General features: G+C 41.5%; 1 protein-coding gene across 2 annotated transcripts in view; it reads right to left on the bottom strand.

Annotated features, from left to right (window-relative positions):
- The window catches only part of slc38a4 (solute carrier family 38 member 4), a 37347-nt gene that overhangs the window by 8826 nt on the left and 6914 nt on the right, over positions 1-21607 (bottom strand). Inside the window, exons 1-13 of one of the 2 annotated variants that reach the window (XM_069700162.1) lie at positions 16615-16713; positions 12516-12778; positions 12038-12131; positions 10947-11062; positions 8313-8386; positions 7684-7776; positions 7348-7429; positions 7179-7261; positions 6494-6552; positions 5347-5598; positions 3735-3814; positions 3510-3610; positions 3189-3313 (exon numbers count right to left, since the gene is read on the bottom strand). In XM_069700162.1, coding sequence (XP_069556263.1) covers positions 3189-3313; positions 3510-3610; positions 3735-3814; positions 5347-5598; positions 6494-6552; positions 7179-7261; positions 7348-7429; positions 7684-7776; positions 8313-8386; positions 10947-11062; positions 12038-12131; positions 12516-12640 — 1284 coding nt within the window. In that variant the 5' untranslated portion in view covers positions 12641-12778; positions 16615-16713. Of the gene's footprint in view, positions 1-3188; positions 3314-3509; positions 3611-3734; positions 3815-5346; positions 5599-6493; positions 6553-7178; positions 7262-7347; positions 7430-7683; positions 7777-8312; positions 8387-10946; positions 11063-12037; positions 12132-12515; positions 12779-16614; positions 16714-21607 lie in introns of those variants that run through there. The other variant, XM_069700163.1, reaches the window with a different exon arrangement.

Consider the following 21607-nt stretch of genomic DNA (forward strand, 5'->3'; position numbering starts at 1 on the left):
ACCCCCCACACACATTCTCCGTGCTCTCATGTACCTCCCCACAGGAGCCAAGGACAGTCACAGACAAAGCCAATATTAATCTCTCGCTGAAGGTCGCCGGCATTTTCTTGCGAAATGAAGGCGGAGAGGATTTGAGATGAGATTCTCAAAAGGTCAAAGTGAAATTTGGCAGAGCGACGGTGTGACTGAGTCGTTCTTTCGCTCTGATGTCTTTCGACCGTATTGCAGCCGTTTAATTTACTGCAGGAATAGTTATGGTCAGTTAATGAAACGTTCCCAACTCATTAATCAGAATAACGTGCACAAATCAACTTTTTTCCAGTCACAACTCAGCTGAGGTCACCGTTTCATTCACCTTAATGTCTCTCGGCAACGAGTAAGACGACTTTCTTCAGCAAAGCAGACCATGAGTCATGACTGTTGAAAGTCACATATTTACAGTACAGGCAAAAACAGGTTTACAAGTAACACTCCCTCACAAAAAGAATGTACTTAATTTTTTTTTAAAGAGTTTAGCTGATTAAAGGAACATGAGGACATAATGCAGGTTTCCCTACTGTGTTGCTGCCACTTGCTGTTTCCACTAATCAACCACAGCTGCTTTGGAGCATCTTATTTCAGTCTTGTGTTTCTATGTCCTTATCAACTTTTTATCTCCTTGCTCAGACACTCACTATTCCACTACCTTCAATAATTTTTTTGTATTTATGATTGCTGCATTAAAAACAACAACAACAACAAAAAATCCTGATTTTACAGTGGCTTTTCAAAAAACATTGTGGAGTTTTATGTGATGTTTTAGTGATATAATTGTAATAGTTGCAAGTTGAGTAAAAAACAAAACAAAAAGAAAAATGTCAAAGGTGACATAGCTTTACAAAATAGACAGTCTATGAATTTTTTTTTAAATTTTATAGCACTCTATTAATCCCTGAGGGGAAATGTCTTCACTACAGCAGGGGGGCTCTCAGGGGGGAGATGCTGCAGCAGGCTGCCACTAGCGCGGCGCCAGGTAACCTGACCTGAGGTGCATGTTTTTGGATGATGGGAGGAAGCCGGAGAACCCGGAGAGAACCCACGCAAGCACAGGGAGAACATACAAACTCCACACAGAAAGGCCCAGGACCGGATTCGAATCCAGAACCTTTTTGCTGTGAGGCGACAATGCTAACCACTGCACCACCGTGACGCCCAATGCAGAATAGGTAGGTAGGTAGGTAGGTAGGTAGGTAGGTAGGTAGGTAGGTAGGTAGGTAGGTAGGTAGGTAGGTAGGTAGGTAGGTAGGTAGGTAGGTAGGTAGGTAGGTAGGTAGGTAGGTAGGTAGGTAGGTAGGTAGGTAGGTAGGTAGGTAGGTAGGTAGGTAGGTAGGTAGGTAGGTAGGTAGGTAGGTAGGTAGGTAGGTAGGTATTTACTTTATTAATCCCCGAGGGGGAATTTTTTGAATAAATAGAATAAATACTTACTGTCTACAGTCTCTTCTAGCTGTAAGTATGTATAAACTCATGTAATTTAACATGCCGTATAATTAGTATGACGCAGGGAAGTGCAACTAATCTCAGGTTAACACCACATTTCCACTAAACCCCGTCACTTTTAGAGGAAGTATGATATCAAAAATCCCCCACTGTGGTATCATTGTGTCGGCTTTGTTTGGTTCAGTGTAAATAAGAAAAGCCAGAGTACTGAGGGGACTCCATTACAACAGGATTGCTCGGTTTTTGTTTAAAACGGGCTCATGTTTAGGGAAGATCCAGATTTCTGTGCACTATCATCACAATATCAGTCTTCTAGGCCTGCCTGGGCAGAGGTTGGCTCTCTGCCTCCCTCCCCTGCCTCCAGCCCCCCTCCCGCCCGGACCCCCACACCCCAACCCCCCTCCCTCCAGCTCGGTGGCTCCGCCTCTCTGTAGCGGTCAGGGTGAGGGTTTTTCCACTGTCCACCAAGTCTGTAAACTTCCACTGCAGAGATGGGGATGGGCGGGGCATGAGGGAATCCTCTCACTCTCTCTTTGACACAAAAAAAAAAAAAAAGAAAAAGGAGAGAGGTGTCTGCTCAGGCAGATCCAGTCTGCAGGAGCAGAAAAAAACTAAAAAATAACAAATTGATACAAACAGATGTTGGCTGATGTAAGAAGGTGCAGATGCACAGAAATGTGCTAGTTCAGATCCTGTAACTGTGTGCGTGTTTGTGTGTGTGTTTCCATAACATGCACTCACTGCTGCATCATTGTCTGTCGGTACTTCCCCGGTTTCTGAATCTCAACGAAGCTGCTGCCCCCTGGTGGTAGCATGCTGTAATTACAACCACTTCAGAAATATTTCATTAAGAAGTCGCCACTTGTCTTTCCATTGAACCAAGTTTGTGTGCAAACATGTGTGTGTGTGTGTGTGTGTGTGTGTGTGTGCGCGCGCCCTAAAGTTAAAACGGGGCAGGAAACTTCCTCTGGCCAGCAGCCATTTTTGTGGAGTCTGATAAGAGCCAAGCTAAAATTAGCCCAGGACCAAATATGGAGAGGGAAGGAAGAGGGGAGTGTGTGTGAGTGTGTGTGTGTCTGTGTGTGGGTGTGGGTGTGTGACTGAGACCACAAGTTTTGGTGACTGAACATCACATGCAGTCCAGCCTTCGACTCCTACATTTACAGAAAATCAGGAAACTGACACAAAAAGTAAAATGGGCCTGACTGCAGCAATCTTCAAGTGTGTGTATGCAAGTGTGTGTTGATGTAATTAGGAGGTGTGGGCTTTTACAGCCTCGGCCTGTGGGAAGATGATGACACAAGACGAGCTCCCAACTGAACAGTTTGTTCTTTTTCTTTTACCAAACTGGAAAAAGCAGCTGTGTCCAGAAAATGACCAAAAAAAACAACAGATCGACTTTGCAGCAAACACAAAACAGCCTGTAAGCAGAATGACAGAGTGGTGGTAATGCTCAAAATGTATTAGGGTGGTGTATGTTTGTGTGTGCCTGTGTGCTCTGATGTAAATCAAGTTATAATGCTGCTTTCACGAGGCTGCATTTAATCATGCTGAGAGATGAGAGAGACGCAGGAGAAAACGCCCTGGACAGGATGCTGATGGACGTGTGTTCCCTGCTTGTCCTCAGAGAGGATCGGTTCAAACAAAAAAATTCATAAAGGGCTTTTCAAGACAGAACGGAGACAGACTGTTTTCAAACTTGTTGTACTTACAGGGAAAAGCACGATGGGGACAGTCAGGGTGACGGCAGTGAGGACAGCCAGACGCACCAGCAGCAGCATGGTGTCAAACTTGTACACTTTGGTGAAGGTGTGGAGTAACTCTGCCTCCACATTTTCTGTGTTTGACAGGAGACAAATAAAAAATATTAGTTTGTGAAGAACATCGAGACAAAATCTGTGACAAAATCAATTCTGCTGCAGAAATAGTCTGATTCCGATCGTATCTTATCACAGGAAAACAACATTTGAGGCTCCTTTTTGTCAATTCGTAAAGCTGACTCTCACTGCTTGGTTGTGTACTGTTTCTCTTACCATAGAAGGTGAGGTAGCCAAACAGCGCCGACAGCATGTACATGATGAGCATGGCCAAAATGGACAGGTTGGAGACGTTCTGCATCTTTTTCCGGCTGCGACTGCAACGCACACGGTCAGAGGGTTGCACTTCAATAACCCGACTTTAAAGATGCATATAAACTGTAAAAGATTGTACCAGGTGAGGATGTTTCTTCACTGCTTGATGTAAAGAGGTGCACTTACTCTTTCAGCTCACTGTAGATAGGCAGCACCTCGGGATGGCAGACGAAAGCAAAGGCCAGGATGGGCACAGTGTATGAAGTCTGTGGGAAAAACATACAAAAGGAGAAAGATGTAAGATTCACCATCGATGGTGCTGTCAATCCAAGACGTTGTTCAGACTGCAGGCAAATCTGATCTTTTAGGACAGACTGTACGAAATGATATTTGCAAGTTAACAGACTTTGGGAAGTCCAGATATCACTAGCTCATCTGCATTGGTTGCTGTGGTAACGACGAACCAGAACGTCCGGATTAAGACGCATCTGCAGAAATCTGACTAGAATCACATTTCAAACCACCTTAAAATCTGGCTTGGATCTGTATTTCAAACATTTTCATGTGGTTTTTTGCTGATGTGACAAAAAGTGGATTTGGTCTGAACAAAGTCCAGACAGCGTTTTGACAGTGGATGGTGCTGTGGTTCCAAGACAGAAACAGGAATAACAGGAAGCATCTAGAAACTGTTTCTACAGCATTTGAATGTTCTGACACACCAGACAGTTGGACATGAAGCAAGTTGTATTGTGGTCTACCATCACCCCATAGTTTTTGATCCACCACGGGGAGTTCTGGTTGTAGCGAGAAACAACGTTTGAAGCCAGAAACAACTGATTTCTTGCAGGTTTCTATTTATTTTCCTCCTACATGGTTTTCTTGTTCATCCACAATCGAAGCACCATGTACAGCCAATGAAAAGCCAAACAAAGCAACACATTACAGTTCCAGTTGCCACTATTAATCAGAGCTAGTCTTTTTGGTTTTGTCCTTCACTTTTCTGATGTATAGTTGAATTCTATTTGAGGCATGTTTCAAGGTGTTAAAGTGGAAGGTTCATTTGAATGACCCTGATCTAGCGGTGTTGGTTGGATTAGGACCACACACCACTAACTTGGTGCAGAACAACGTCTGTCTGCTGCAGTCTTCAAATATATCACGTTTTCACAGAAGCCGCGATGCTGTGTATTTTGTCAGTAATTCTTCTCGCTTTAACAAACTTCCACAATATGACAAACAAGCTGAAAGATCAAGTCACAGGTGGAAATACTTCACCTTCGAAACACATACAAATGACTCAGCAGTTAACCTTGTCTCACAGTGGGAACATAATTAATTGTGTCATAGACTAATTTAAGATCAGATAGGCCCAGGAAAAAAACCCTCTTCATGCACAACGACACGCCTGCTTTGACGCACCACCTTCACCAAACATGTCTTAACAAATACGTGGCATTTTTCTTCTGTTTGATTTGTAGGTTGAGATGCAAACAGATGTCTTTTCACTCCACTCGGCAGCCTCATGTCATATTGTATACGTTTATTGTTTTCTAATTTTCAATCTCTGTGTTCAACAGGTTGCCACAGGATTATCTTTGTTCGTTCCAAGTGGTAAACTGAGCCAATGGGGAACATTTAGTGCCTGTGACTAAATGACAAACTCGCTAGTTTTGCATTTAAAAAAAAGGTTATGTTTAGATGTAACATTGAACGAGTTGGATGGAAATCTGAAAAATATGCCAATCAAAGTTTTCTCAACCAGCATTACAAATCAACCTTTAGCCTGCACACATTGTACCTGTGAGTTGAAGACAAAGTATTTGGGCGTGCACATCTCCTCGTCGTCAGGGTGAGGCTCAAAATGGATTCCCGTGGAGTGATGGCTGCCGAGGGCCGACGGCGAAACGTTGGCACGGGAGAAATCCATCTGCGCCGACTTGTTCCGTACCGTGTACGGCCCCGGCATGTCCGAGGCGTTCATGCTGCCGTTGGACAAGTGGTCGTAAAAGAAAGGAAGAGGGCACGGCAGCTGGGTCTTCTTGTAGATCATCTGGAAAAGGTCAACATGAGGTCATGCTATGCTCTGACAAATTGTGTGCAAAATAATAAATAAATAAAAGGGGAGAAAAACAGAGAGAACTCCTTCATTGTAGCCTTTCTCTAAATCCACCATTTGTTTTGTACATTATGTAATTTTCTCAGAAAGTGACCTCCAGTCAAAAGTACACAAACATAGTACTCATATCGGATGTCCTCAACTCTCAGGCACACATTGTGCTTATTCAGCTACAGTAATTGGCAAGTTGAACTCTGGTTAGCCAAGCATGTCTTGTTGCTATGATGGTTTTTTTGTGGGAGCAAAAAAAAAAAGATAAACAATCTCGTCCTTGTCCATATGAATCATTTTTACACTACATTTGTACACGTTTTGATGTACTGCTGTGTTTAACATACAACACAGCGAGCAAATTAGTTACGCTCGTCTAACCGCTAGCTATTCCACCTCAGACAAAGTACATTTTGTCTTTCCACCACAAACCCTCCATGCTCAGTGACGTCAAGCCCACTTCTCACGGCTCAGCAATGCACCGTAACGTTTAGCTTTCAATTACCTCTAAAAATGTACTTTTGCCTTTTTGCTGACACTTCCGTACTATTTTGCACCGAGTTGGATATATTGAAGCTTTACATTTTTTTTTTTTACTTTCCCAGTAGAAATTTTGACTTGGATTTGAAAATGGGAAAATGACTGTGACTTTTATATGATGTGTAAGCAGCCGCAACACCAAAACAAGGAGCTAAAGGATGCTAACGTGCCCCAGAGCTGGGAAGTGACGTCTTTTATGTGACATGTTGATATGATTAATACAAATGTAGATTATAGCAGCTTTGACGTGTGCTGTAATATCCTAGTAGCATGTGTTCAGGCTGTCAGATGAACTTACCACACACAGGAAGAAGACCATGCAGGACAGGGAGAAACCACTGGTGTACCCCAGGTAACCTACAGTAGAGAAAACAGTAGTGAATAAAAATACATTTTTCTTATCTCACTCTTTTCAGCTTTCTAATAATTTCGGTGTCTATTCTAGGAATATGGGTCACAGCCTATTCCGGGGTTGTGACCCACATCCAAGAATAGACCAACAAAAATCAGACTGACAAAAGCAGAACTGACCTGCAGTTTCAATGAAGCCTTTATGATTTGAGAGAAACACTGGCCAAAACTAATACACACAAAAACAAATGTAATGCCAGAAGATGTCAATCATTAATTGTTGGTACCAGCTCTGATATACAGCTTTGATCCTTTTGGAGCCGAGCCAGCTGAGTCAGGTCTGACTCCTGCAGTCATAAATTACATCTGAGTGCCGCAGCTGTCTGCAGACTAAATGCAGTCTTCTGTTACTGTAACTCCTGATTGCCAGAGCTGACTAAGGGCTTGATGGAGCTGGTTACAGACAGCTGCATGATCATGGAGGCACTGAGAACTTTGGTTTGAGGCAGCAAATTGAACACTGTATTTTCTTGGACGTTGGAAGCTATAATTTAAGTTTGTTTGTTTGTTTTAACATATTTGAAAGCATCAAAAAGCATTTAAGTTTGAGGTACTATCACTTGTTTCCTTACCCAGATTTTTGAGGAGAGACAAAGGCAGAATGATTCCGATCGACACAAACACCACCAGGTAATTTCCGTTCATGTACCATTCACTGAAAACACGGCGCAGGATTAAAATCACAAGAGATGGCATACGAACACGGAAGTGTATATTATCCTAAAAAGCACACCCTCTCACCCAGTGATTTCTTCTAAGCCCAAGAAGGCTCGGATCACTTCTGGCAGCTCATACTTCACGATAAAGAGGTAGCTGGACATGGCTGCAGGAGGACAACCAGGAAAACATTATTATTTCCCTTCAAATATTCCTTTACATGTACACAGTACAGGCACACAAAGCTGTAGTAACTATTATATTGCACACAAAAAAAATATCTATCACACTAATGGGTGACAACTGAAAGTAAAAACTGTTAAGTATCTGCATTCATTATGTTGCCACACTCATGTATTCAGACTTTTACTTTAATTTGTCTCCCATGTGTACAATTGAACACACTGATTTAAAGTCTACCTCCGATGTTTTGCATGATGATTGATCCAAATGCTGCCATTTTCCCAGGCCAACCAAATGCCCTCTCTCCCAGTTTCTCATAGATGAGAGATCCTGCAGAGCAGACAGGTTGAAGAAAGTTTCACAAGATGCCCTCAGAGAAGGGTGGGACCATTTTTACAACAGTATACTTTGTCATGGAAATGTTTTGACAGTCACTCCTACATAACCGGTACTTATAGTGTCTTGAAGCTACTGACTGGTAAAATAGTATTGCTGCTGCTTCTTCAAGAGCATGAGCCTTAATACTTCTCAAATAGTATTGCTGTCTTTCCTTTAAGTACCTGATCACTTTATACTCCTCAGAATAGCTGTCAGTGACCCCCAAGTGCGTCCATCGGTACAGAAATATTTCAAATATATACCCATATGAATATTTTTTTGAGGTCTGAAGAAGTAAATCTGTTCTTTCACAAAAAGTAAACAAAAAATAAACATGGTTTTGTGTAGCCCAATTTAGACGTTTTCCTATTTCCTACTTGGGTGATCAGCTCCAGAGCGCAACCTATTCATCTCGCGGCCCCATAAGGGGTCGCAACCCTCAGGGACCAGTCGAGGTTGCTGCACCCGAACAGAACTTAAATACCAACCTCCTTCTTTAGCTGTCATAAGGAGCAGATGTACCGAGTATAAGGAGAGGATGGCAACAGCGACAAGGAGGATTCTGCAGAGACAGAGAGAGAGAGAGGATATAGATATTAGGTGGAGAAAATGTATACATGTAACTTTGAAATAGTTGCTTTGACTCAGTCCCGGTAGTCTGACTTTTTCCCGTTTAAATAAAATATAAGGTACCTCAAAGCAGCTTTAACGGCAGCTACTTAGATGTGTGTTTAGGAGGGGGGCTCGTGTCGGGACGTTGTGGCCTTTTAACAAGACTTTCAGCATAATCAGTGGAGTTTCAAAACTACGTCAACGTGTCCACCTGCAGCATTCCTCAGATGTCATACTGTATGTCAGCGGGGTGACGCTGGAAGCATTGGGACAGAGCATTTAGTCCTACAGCTTCCTGCAGTCATTTTACTGTTCAGTATTCCCGACTGTAATACTGGTCCCTGTAACTTCGCCAACCTCCAAGGTGGCCACGCAGCAGGGGCAGAGGACACAGGGCATTTAGGGGTGTTGGGTGACCGCGGGGTGTCGGTTGTTGGAAGTCACCCATGAAAGCTTGAAATGCACATGCAAGAAAGCAAGAAAAAGCCCGATGCAGGACGGACCAGGAACAGAGCCACGGGGTACTTGAGTTCAGATATTTCCATGAGGCCAAGCTGCTCTATTCCAGGTGGTAATGTGATCATGATTTCCACATATTCATACATCATCAAGTCACGATTTATATTTGTTCACTTTGATTTTATCACCTGCCAAATTGGGGACATTCCCTTGACCCTCACCTGGACTTTGTGGTTAGTGCTGCTACCAAATGCTAACCCGCCAAGTTAGGAGGGAGACGGTGGTCTGCTGAACATCAGTGCATTGGCATTGTGAACATATTAGCATGCTTAGCAGCTAGCTTGCCTGTAGACTCATTTCTTTAAGTCTTACAAGCTTGTTGACGCTTTACGACTTTAATCTACATAACTACGTTTCACTGTTGACAGCAGTACTTATTTAACGTCACATACAAAAAATAGGCTGAACTGCTTTGCTAACAGAAAGCGAAAGGGTTTCCTCTTTTCACACGGTATTATATAAACGGCACACACCTAACGTCATGCTTACTGTCAGCAAGAAATGTTTGCAAATCCCATAATGACAATGTCTTCATTTGATCGTGGAGTTATTAGTCAGCTGTGCCTGTAGGTTACTTTGAGGCTTTTAATTTGGGATTTCCCAGCTTAAAAAGAACAACACCGCCAGCTTGAAAGGGCTGATGGTTTTAGCTGCTCTCAGCTGCTTTAGTTGGTTTTTGAGGCTGCTCAAGTTGATCAGTCGGTATAATTGGGTGAAGAAAAATAGCATGCACAACTCCGCCGGGTTGTAGCGAGGATCAAAACTTGAAGTTTATGGATCCGTGAGTGCCTGACAGGTCACCCAGTCAGGAGAAGCTGGCCAAGTTGATTGGCCAGATGGTTGATCACCAAAACCAGCGGCTGGTAAACTGGTCGAGCTGGTTCAGATGTTTGGATGGCTGATCTCAGATCCTAGACATCCAGGAGTGAACGGCCAAAACACAGACACAGACCGCCTCAACACGGGTTACAATCCCAGAAACAAAAAGTTAAAATACACTGAAACCTCTTTGATTCTTTAGGTGATGTCTTTCCTTCTTGAGAGGAATTGTATTGTATTAACTATCACACTGTAAAAGTCAAATACATTTAAATTTATGAACAAGCAATTGACTGCTGTCAAACCTGGACAGCCAATCTGCTGACCGGTCCTCAAAGTGTTAGTGTGGTGATAATTCAGAACCATGACATTTTGTAAAGTAATGAAAATAATTATTCAAATTATGAATTAGAAAGAAATATAATTGTAGATGAAATACTATAATATCATAAAACTGTTGAATTGCAAAAAACACATTAGCCAGTTAGTTGGCACAAACATTTCAGCACTCAGAGGTGCTCTTGAGTGTGAGTAGATTTTGTTCTTACCCAAGAAGAAATCTCATATAAGAAAACACTGGTGAATGCCAGAATCTCATAAATACTGCATAAGTGGGGTTTAATAAGAAATTTCTTCTTAAGAACGGTGAGTGAATGAGGCCCAATGTCTTGAGAAAGTATTTAAAGGCACGACATAATCTATTTCAATTATTTTATGAAGCTAACACAAGTATTTATGAAGAAATTACAGTTTCGGTGCAGCCTATCTGACTCAAAGATATGTCTTCAGTTGGAAGACCTGTTATTAAGGCTTGACAGTGAATTTTCATAGCTGTTATTAAACAAGTTGTAAATAAAAATAACCTTTGTCTTACAGTTTTAAATATGTTGTATTTAATATATTTGATTTAAAAACATCCTACCAGTCGATCTCATTCAGGGTTGATGACATTGTTAGTAATTTAGAGATGAAACAAATATATTAAGACTCATGTAAGTAAAGACAGCCAACCTGTGATTAGTGTTGGGCAGCAACATGCAGAAAGGACTGTTTTAAAGAAATCCAATCGGTAACTACTCTGTATGGTGCTGCCCGTCCCATCACATCTCTTCTCATACATGCCCTAATAAACAGGCATGACAGTGTCTTTGTTCTGGCACCATTGTACTCACGAAAAGAGAACGATTCCCGTGTTGGCCATGGCGTAGGACAGGCCCAGGATGCCGCTGCCCATGATGGCGTTGCTCAAATTGAAGACGGACATGCCGAAGGAGGCGTGGCCGGGGTGCTGCTCAGAGAAGAGAGACAACGAGATCTGTAATCCTCTGAGGTAGAATCAGCTGCAGATGACAGATTTTTATTTAAAAAAAAAAAACTTTTTTTTTTAATGTACTCTGCATTGCAGCAAGAAAACAACATTTGGCAACTTTCAGCAAACCACACAAGACATTGATGCCGCTGGTAAATACTTTGTCAGACACGAGCTGCAGTTCAGGGAAAAGAACACGTTTACACTGTTTCACACTGACTGCTTGGTGTGTTTTCAGCAGTTTTTAATTTAATTCTCTTTCAACTTCGACTTCATTTCATAACTGCTGAGGCTGCATCTCCGCTCACCCGATGCAGTGGTGTCATTTAAATGAATGGAGAGCCTGTGTATTGACTGTCTGACTAAATTTGGCTGTCAGAATACGAAATGAAAACTGTTGCGTTCACGCAGTAAAAAAACTCGTACAAAAATCTGTGCTAATATGTGAATAATGCATACTTTGGATTTGCCACATTCCTATTTTCATTACTCACAAGGTCCATTATGTGGTAAATGTGCCTTTAAATGAATACCCTTTCACTGTACTTTCAAACTCCATTGCAGCTGCTCAATTTATGTTGTATAGAACAGAAACATTCATTAAATGACAATTTAAACTGACTGGGGAGCAGGAGGGTAATGTCAAAGCGAAAGCAAAACTAAAAACTTGTGTCTTCGCTTTTACTGCAGCTAGCTTCCCAACAATGAGAGTGCAGTGGATGTTACATTTTGTAGTATTCACCATCAACACTAAGTGGACATTAAAAACAAAAAAAGTGGCCAATTTTGCCTTTAACCTCCTGCTTTCAAATTAATTCACTGGAAAGACTACTTTGATTTGCTTTTGCCAAGAATTTACTTTTGAAATCTGTAGATTGGTGTATTCAGATGAACTATTTACTCTGACTGACAGACACGGGCTACATCAGTGATGAGACTTGTGAATCCTCTTACGTATTCTTCATGGTATTCCTCATATTTCTTCTTCATCATCCCGTTCGCCAGGAACTTCTGGCTCTCCCCGTCTTCATTTTCATCCATAAATTGGCTGCAAGGATCAAGAAAACAAGTCATTAGCAAAGACGGTGGGCAGTTTATGTGTATTACATTTTGCGATTTGTTTTCTTGCCATCAGCTGAAGTCTGCGTGTTCAGGTGTTACAGAAAAGAAAGACAAGTGTCTGTGCAGGTTATTTGAAGTCAGAAACGATGTAGCCGTCCACGCAATCAACCCGTTATCAGCAAGGCATGTTAAAACAAGTTTTTACATGCAATACAGCTCCTTGTTACAGTAAAACTGCATTCGGTAATCAGATTTGAAAATATCCCACAAAATTCCAGCTGACTGAATTCTTTTAACCTCTGAAGTGAGTTTAGTTTACATACGTCTTAAGAATTAACGAGACAAAAACTCCGGCATCTTGGTTGCTCACCTGTTGATGGTGGCCTTCTCAGAGTCGATGGGTTCGGTGTAGCGGTCGTCCAGGCTGTCGGTGCTGTCGTCATCGGCCTCTGTGGAGACTTTCCTCAGCTCCATGCGGTCCACAACTCCCGGCATGGTGGTGGTGCACACAGCAGGACGAGAGGCGGACAAATCTGGTTATCAGGATTTTCAGGCTTTAGACTTCACAAGGAGGAGACACAAAGTGTATTCTTCCACGACCTCAGCTATATCTTGTTACCGATGGGAAAAGACCTAGAAAAATAACAGAGGAAATACAAGAGGAAAAGTTCACTCAATGAGATGGTTTAGTAGAAGTTTGTTCAGATTTTCTATAGTTTCTTTCCCCAATCTTACAATATTCAAATTTACCGCAGGAATTTCAGTTTGCCACTGATTACAGGCCTGCATGCGCATTTATTGTTTGGCCCCAACAGCCTCCTCCGGAGCCTCTCGGCCTTGATGAAGAACACTTCAGAGTGAAATGGAGCCGAGTGACTCTCTGATATTTATTACTTGAAGAGGAAAACTGGATGAGGCAACCAGCACAAGGTTGTTAGCTTTATTGCAGTTTCCATTTCACACCAGGCTGATTGGCAGTGTTCACAGCTACACTTGATTTGTAATTACTAACACTGTGAGTGATGTCCGATAAAATACAAAATCATGTCACTCGAGTCTCTTCTATCTTTAGGGGGACATTACAAAGAAGTGTTAACGTACTTAAAGATTGCTGACAGGAGTTAAGTCACCAAACCTTGAAACCAGGTCAAGGATACGAAGTGTTCATGAACCTGTCTGACCACCATCATCAACAGGACGCCTTGTTCACGTATAAGCTATTCTCAGCCTCGCTCACTACCATTAAAGAAACAAATCCAGCATGCCACACAGGAGCCCACACTTCCAATTTCCATTCGTAACATTCATCATTAAATGATGTAAAGTAGAGGTCAAATCCAGTGAGCAGAGCCTGCATGACTCTAAATGCAACTAACAGCAAAATGATTTACAGTGTTACTTGTCAAACACACACACACACACACACACACACACACACACACACACACACACACACACACACACACACACACACACACACACACACACACACACACACACACACACACACACACACACACACACACACACACAAAGAGCTCTTTGATTAGGTTAGAAGAAAACGAGTCCAAGTACTTCTCAGGGAACAAAAACACAACCACACCAACGGAGTTGTTTCTCACATCGATGGACACACGAGAAAAAGGGGAGATCCGATCAGCCGACTTGTTGCTCTGCATGTTAGTATGTCAATATGAAAACATTGAAAAGAAATGCATAGCATGCTAAGTGTATTTATACCAGAAGATGCCAATGATGATATTTTAGTTCTAACTGCTTATAGCTGAGGCATTATGGGATGTTTTAATGGCTAACAAGTTAGCAAAAGAGCTATTATTTATGCATAAAGCAGACATAAAGCAACATTAGCATTCTTTAAAGGTGCAGTACTCACAGCCTTTCAGCTCTTGTTAATCTGGTCACTGATGCTGTGTTTAAATGGGACTCATGAGCTCGTGATTACGACACAGGAAGTCCGGTGCACAACATGCTTGATGTTCAAATGGTTAAATCGTAACAACACAGCTGTTACACAACGTGGACGTTGTCTAATAGCCACGGAGGCTGACAATTTAGCAAATGTAAAGGCAGAGAGGGAAAAGATGAGGCCATTGGGGGCATCAACATTTTCCTCGGACGCAGGCTATTATTATTTAAGTTAAGAAGGAGAACTCTAGTACATGACCAAAATTACAATATATTAGTTTACCTTGCAACAAAAAATGTACTTCCATGGCTTCTGTCATTTCCGTAAACGCCAGCACACGTCACAACTCGTGAACTCGAGGGCCGTTCAGATACACTCTTCTTGTGTATGTGGTAAATACGACCCCTTTTGAACTCAGCGTATGAGCCAACCAGCTTCTGCTACATGGCGCTTATAAGTTAGCATACGGTCAGTTTTTCTGTTGAAAATGGTGAAAATGAACCAAAACACTAAAGCTGTGGGCTGAAAAAACAAAATCAAACCAAAACAGAAGTGAAGCATATAGTAAAACTATAGGAGCAGCATGATAGTGCTCAGCTGGAAAAACTTTATAGTTGGAAATTTAACCTGAGTAAAATCTAGATCTGCACATAAATACAGCTCTAAATGAAGTATTGACCAAATGTAAAATATTCAAGTATTCAAGTAAAGCTGGTCAAGTCAATCCACCAAGCAACTTTCTGATAAATACTTTAAAGGTCGGCTGGTAAAATACCAGGAGATCATAATTAAGCAGCAGTTTCTAGTAAAGGAAGTGATTGAGCAGCAGGATATTTGCATCACAAGTGAGCGAGTGTTTACAGTCAACACACCACTGTGCATCACACAAAGCTTTCCATTTTGCAACAAGGACATCAGCTGCCAAACAAAGTGTTCATTCTCTCTGCCCTGACCTCCACCTGGCTGACGTAGGTTGACCCACAAGACCAGAACCTCCTTTCGAATAATGTTTGTGCTACTGATAGGCTGTCCTTCTGTTTCTGATCTTGCTCTTGTGGAAGTAAAACCTGATATCTTTGAGCCAACACAGATTAAGCGGCTACATTACCGTTAACAACCTCATTACACACACTGGTACACCTAATCTGCCCATGTCGCTCTCTGCTGTGAGGCGAGAGAACGGCTCTCGCTTTCTGCGGCCAAAGAGGATTAACCTGTCTAACTAGGTTAACTTCACATTTTGTTACAACCATAACTTTACAGAAGCACACAATTGGCAGTGTGCCACCCTGCCCATTGGCTAAGCTCTGATGTGGTATCAGACACACACACAGCAGGACGGACTACATTTCTCAACTACAATCAACATATTGTGCGCAGAAATAAAGCTTAAATTTAACTTGCATACTGGATAAACCCACATACAAATCTTAAATACCAAGAAATCAGCCAGAAAAGAAAGTAACAAATGGGATTGCGGAGATGAAAGATAACATCTTAATACTGCATGCAGACAAATGCATCCCAAATCCCTCCTGAAACTGGCCGAACTGTCTGGGTCCCATTGTGTTGTCAAGGTGTCCTGGATGCCTTCACACTTCTATCTATGGCTCCTCATATTAAATGCCAAATGTGGGGGACTTCGCTGGCCAACACACACTGCTGTCTGCAGCTTTTACATAATAACAGAAAGTCATTCAACTTCACGATTTCACCATCATTCCTTCCTTCACATTTTAGATGAAAGATAGTCAATGAAACAATCATTCGATGAGTTGGTCAAATGTGCTGTGACAGACTTGACTGTGGGATAAAGCATGCAAGTACTTTCATGGTAACTTGAGAAATTATTAAACAGGAAAGTGCAAGCAAGCCTGTCAGTAATCACACTTCCTGCAGTTGATAGCTGAAACATTCAAGAACAGCAAACACAACTGAACTTTGTGCTCAGTCAACAATATTAAAGCCCCCCCCCAAAAAACACACAACTTTGAAGTATTGCAGGCATCTTTCTAGTTTACTTTGATTGACAGAATATCTGCTATAGTTTCTACAATAAATTACCATGTGCTCAAACATTGGTTGTACAATGGAAATTCATTGATGTCGAAAAGCCCTAGAGACCAATATATACACAGATGTTTTTTCTCAACTTGAAACTTTTGCATGTAGTTTCAGAATAAAAAAAAACTGAAAATGTCCTTTTTTTTTCTCCATTCAGATCAATTTCAGTTCACTTCACTGTGAAAACATTCCTACTGCCTGATCCATCCTCCTACCAAACAAAGTCTTGCATCAGCCACCTCTAAAATCTCATTCAGCACGACTCTGCAGAACATAGTCTACATGACTTCCGACAAGCCCAACTGTGTGTTCTTCAAACACACCCTGCTGCAGCTGGGGAAATGAAATCAAAGGTCCAAACTGCTACATTTTACAGAGGAAATTCCTCAGAGACAAATAATATGTTAAAACTTCATCAGCATTTGAACTGCCATGTATGACTCACATTTTTCAAGCAAAACAAACGGCGCTCACTTACTGAGAAGTTCCTTCAAGAGGTTCCAAGAAGACTCCTTTTCCCCCCTGTTTTTTAATGAATGTATTTCAAGATGAAGGGCAGAGGACCGACAAGTGAGTGAGTGAGTGAGGAGCGCTCTTTTGTAACTCAGGTAAGAACGCAGGCTTTTAAAAGGGAGGAGGGAGGGCCTCTGTCAGCCAATGAGGAAAGGCTGTATGATCAGGCCCCACCTTTTTCTGAGCACAGTCATAGGCAGGGTCATAACCCCCCTGCACCTCCTCCCCCCAATGCACACACACACACACACACACACACACACACACACACACACACACACACACACACACACACACACACACACACACACACATACAGGAATGAGCAAGAAGTTAATTTTTTTTAAAAAGGTAAAGAAAGATAGATAGTTAAATTAGATATAGATAGATTAGATATAGATAGATAGGCAGATAGATAGATCAGCAATAGATAGATAGATCTATATTGTGACATCATTGTGTACATTGTATGTTCGCCACCATCAGACTGAAGACATCAGCGCGCACCAACGCTCTTATATAGCAACAGTTGCCTCAAGACATAATAATAGTCATAATCACATGTTGACTGATGAGAGACTGAGGTCAGACAGAGCCACCGGCCGGCCATGAGCAGACTGGTGAACTCATCACAGACAATCGCTTGCACACGCAGCCGCACACAGATGCCCAGGTGCAGTGGTTTCAGGGGTAGGCCGTGCCGCCGGCCAACCAATCAGAGGACAGCGTTGTCGGGATGTCGCGGCGCCCAAGGTCAGGTTTGTGTCAGGGTTTTATCTGTACACTTTGTCATGCTGTCCAAATGTGTGTGTGTGTGTGTGTGTGTGGGGGTACACACACACACACACACACACACACACACACACACACACACACACACACACAGACGCAGCATGAAAGAAACAAACTGCATCGCCAATTTGGTCTGAAAATCAGTGAGCAGCTAAGAAACTATGAACTTTATGTACCTGGTTTCAAAAAAACTTTTCCCATGTCATAGAAGAAACAATCCTTCAACTGGGCTGAACATTATCCATGAAAACCTTATTCGTGTCTTTAAATGAAAGCATCCAAATGTTGAAAATCTTTCGAGTGTGCCTATGTCAGCAAATTCCAACTAAATCAACACTTCTTCACAGAAGAGTAAAGTGATATTAAAAAGGGTTATTCGATGTTTAAATACAATCTGAGAAATGATTTAAGTTGATGGTTTGCTAACGTGGCCGACGCTACACCAGACCCAGTAAGATTGGTCTTGAGGCTGTCAAAGAATTATCTGCGAGTCTGATTGACAAAAAGGATCTTTTCTTGCTTATTCATTTATCTTTTCATTTGTAAGAAGATGAATGTGGTTTTTCTTCTAGTCTACCTTTAAATTCAGGAAAAGTCAAGCAATAGGCTATCTCAACAATCATGCTAACACAAGAAGTGCCGGTCGATTCAAATAAATAATATGGGGAATCTTTATACAGCGAGATTGATCATGTAGCTTTTTTTGAACAGCAGCTCCTGTGACCACAAGCTTGTCAACTTTAGCTAAAATTAGCCACCACATGGTTATACAGGTTATAACAGACCAAACAAAGCTACAGCAGCAAAACAAAGTTGTGCCTTTATTAACGTAACCAAGGAGGATGTGTGTTTGGAGTGGTTTGTTAGTTCATGTTTGTCTGCAGGATAATAGAAACCACCTCTCCATTGAAGTTTGGACACAAATCACAAGGGCAGATCCACCAATTACTTTTCATTTTCATTAACATTGCAAGATTGAGTACATCTTAGTTGGCTGAAAAGTTCAATTGTGAGAAAACATAGGCCAATCTCAAAATCGGATGACTCCATATTAACAGACTTTTCTTTGAGTCAGGTGAGTTTTGGTCATTTTGTAAAAAAAAAAAAAAAGAAGCCACAGAAAAATAATCCAATCACTACAAAAAACAACAACTGAAATGAAATGAAATCCAAATTCCCAACAACAGTGAACTCCTCGCCATGATTCCCCCATGTGGCTGCAGGGACATTTCTTAAATGGCATAGCAAACGTTGAAGAGTGCGTGTGGGCTTCACACACATACTCAGCCAATCACCTGTGACTGGAAAGCTGTTCATGGGCCAATCAGGCTCCATATCTAATGGGGACGGCAGTTAGCCTCGGGGTTTGGAGATCAGAAAACTTAAGAGCGGTGCAATGGCCAGCTATAGAAGAGCCCGAGCTCAGTGTTAGAGGTCAAATACGTCTCGCACACAAACAAAAAACAAAAAGATACTTCCACGGATCCAGTTGAAGAAAAGTCTCTGATATCTCCATTGTCAGAATCTGGTTTTATTAACATTGTTCAAGCAGGAACAAAATGACTTGATGCATGTCATGATTTGTATCAGCCCCAATACAACCCTGTAATGTTTAGAAGAAAAACCTAAAGAGGCAGTTCACCAATTCCACACGTGTAAAGATCTGTGTACTTGTCATAAGAAGTACTACTGTATGAAGTCTCTGTAGGAAGGTACCCAAAGTGTGACCAAATAACCCTGATAATGTCCTCTTGTGTTTGTGCTTGAGTTGAAAAATTGACGTTAAACAAGCAATGATGGACTCAAGAAAGATGTTAAGTTGCATTATGGGAACTGCAGGAGATTCATCCATATTTGGAAGTAAAATCAATGGATACCCATTTAAATTAAAATCACCTACCATATTTTGGTGCAACAATTTTCCCTAGATTATAAAACAGGGTGTGGATGGTCAATAATAAAATGTATATTGATTAGTCTGACTGGAAGAGGATGTAAGCTTCCATACTTTCAGTTTTGTTCTCAGTCTTTCCAGTAAATGTTGACCATTGCTTCAGCTGTCTCCCCTCTCTCTGCCAAGTGTTTTTGGGAAAAGTTTGTCATTTTACGAGCAGAGTCCTACTGCAGGAGCCTGCCGTAACATTTTAGATGTATTTTGAAGAGTCTACTTTTTGGTTTTGTTTTTACCCGGGGGTTTGTGAAAGGGATTGCTCAAACAAGAGGTGAGGAAACACTGTTTGGTTATTTCAATATATTTCAGTGTACACTTGTGATTTCGCTGCCGGGTTTGACCCTAACTTAGTGCTAAAAAGAAATCAACACAGAGTTTTCTGGTGTGTGATTGTGGTCATTTCTGTAGCAGGAGAATAATGGAGTGTGTTGTTATCAGCCAGTAAAAAAGAGGCCATGGAGGATGTTTCTGTTATGAATCAAGGGGTTATTAACCTCCCTTTTCTGACCAAAACATCCCTAACCTGACACCAGGGACCTTAGCTTCTCTACCTGCAATCCGCCTGAATCTTTGTTGTGAAACCCAACGTCTGTGTCGGTGCTCATCATGAGCTGGAATTTGAAGGCCTCTAAATTTTGCCTATACATCTCATTCCCATGTGACCGGGTGCAAATACCAAACACATTCTGCTGATAAATCATTGGCCAGATGACATCCAAATATCTGGCCAAATGCAAAATAAAATAAAATCTAAAAAGACCAAAGCACAGGTGAAGGTTGGGGCATGTATTTCTCTGAATAGTGTGAATCTACCGAACTCCTTAAAATAACTGAAAGGGGCCTATTGAAGAATTTCACAGGTCCAGAGCAACATATATTTCTGTCCCCTGCATGCAAAATCTATCATCTGTGGGCACTTGTTTACCAAATAGCACACCGCTATATGATGTAACATACAGTACATCATATGAGTCTTTGTCATGTGTAGAAATGCGTTATACAGGTCAAACCATTCAAGAGAAGCCTTGGGACATTTGCAATTAAAAACCTCTAAATCCATTTCAAGCACACTACACAATAAACTTTATTCAAAATAGGAAAATCCCATCTTTTTTACAGCATGTTATTTAAAAAGTTAGTGGAAAGTTATCAGGGCATGTTTGCTTCACGCTGACTCAGTTACACAAATTAACACACATCATGGGAGCTGCAATTTGCAACCACAGCCCTCCACTGGAAGACACACAGACAGATTAATGAGGGAGTTTGGATGAATAACTGGAGCTGTTAAAGAGAAGTTCCCACCTTACATAACTACTTCTCTGACCTGTGGAACAGAAATTATTAAAACTATCAGTCACTAATGATCACAACTTGGGTTGAACTGCATAACCATATGAACACCAGGCTGCTAATGGTTTCCTGTAACTTCATTTGAGGGATTAAATCTGTCCCGAAGGACCTCGGCTTCTCTTTAAATGTTGTATTTTTCTGTAACAATTAAGTTGCAGTGAATCAGTTTAGATTTGCAATAAAGACTGTAAACAGAGGATATCTGCTTGCTGGACACTATTTAGAGGTAAACGATTCTCCCAGAAGCTTTAGATTTTACTAATTGACAGACTATATCCTGTTTGTTGTATACATACCTGAGCAGGTATGTTAAATTAACAAAAGCCACCAGAAACATTTTATGGACCTCAGGGTTCTTGTGCTCAAGAGAGAAGTGTTTTGTAACTTGGTGGGGTTCGCACCACTGAACGTTTCTGATTGGTCCAGTAAGCTACAACTTTAGCCAACGACCAGAAAATTAGAAAAACCTTCAACTGCTTCAACACAACCACAAAACTACTGAGTAAGTTCTATGATAGATGGACTGAAGTCTCAAGCATTTATGCAGAGAAAAATATATTCAGCAGGACTCTGGCTCTTTCTGACATGTCAGCCTGACAGATTTTTGCCTCATCTGCATGGTAAATGCAGATAACAAAGGCCTGAAGGAAGCCTTTAGTTTTCTGGAAAGTTCCCCGAAATGAAGCAATGTTAAACTATTCCTTTAAGTCATTAAGCCCTCTTTCTCCCAAGTTCAAATCATAACCATCTCATCAAAACTAAACCATCATGCAGCAGCAATGTGTAATGATGCCCAACCCAACTATTCGGCAGTAGTGAAGTATGTCATACAGGACAGATTTAAAGTTGCTGGTTACTTTCA

Source organism: Brachyistius frenatus, unplaced genomic scaffold (genome assembly GCF_029030835.1).
Source record: "Brachyistius frenatus isolate BFR_SWC_R1_liver_20210118 unplaced genomic scaffold, ASM2903083v1 Contig_32, whole genome shotgun sequence".
Lineage (NCBI taxonomy): Eukaryota > Metazoa > Chordata > Actinopteri > Embiotocidae > Brachyistius > Brachyistius frenatus.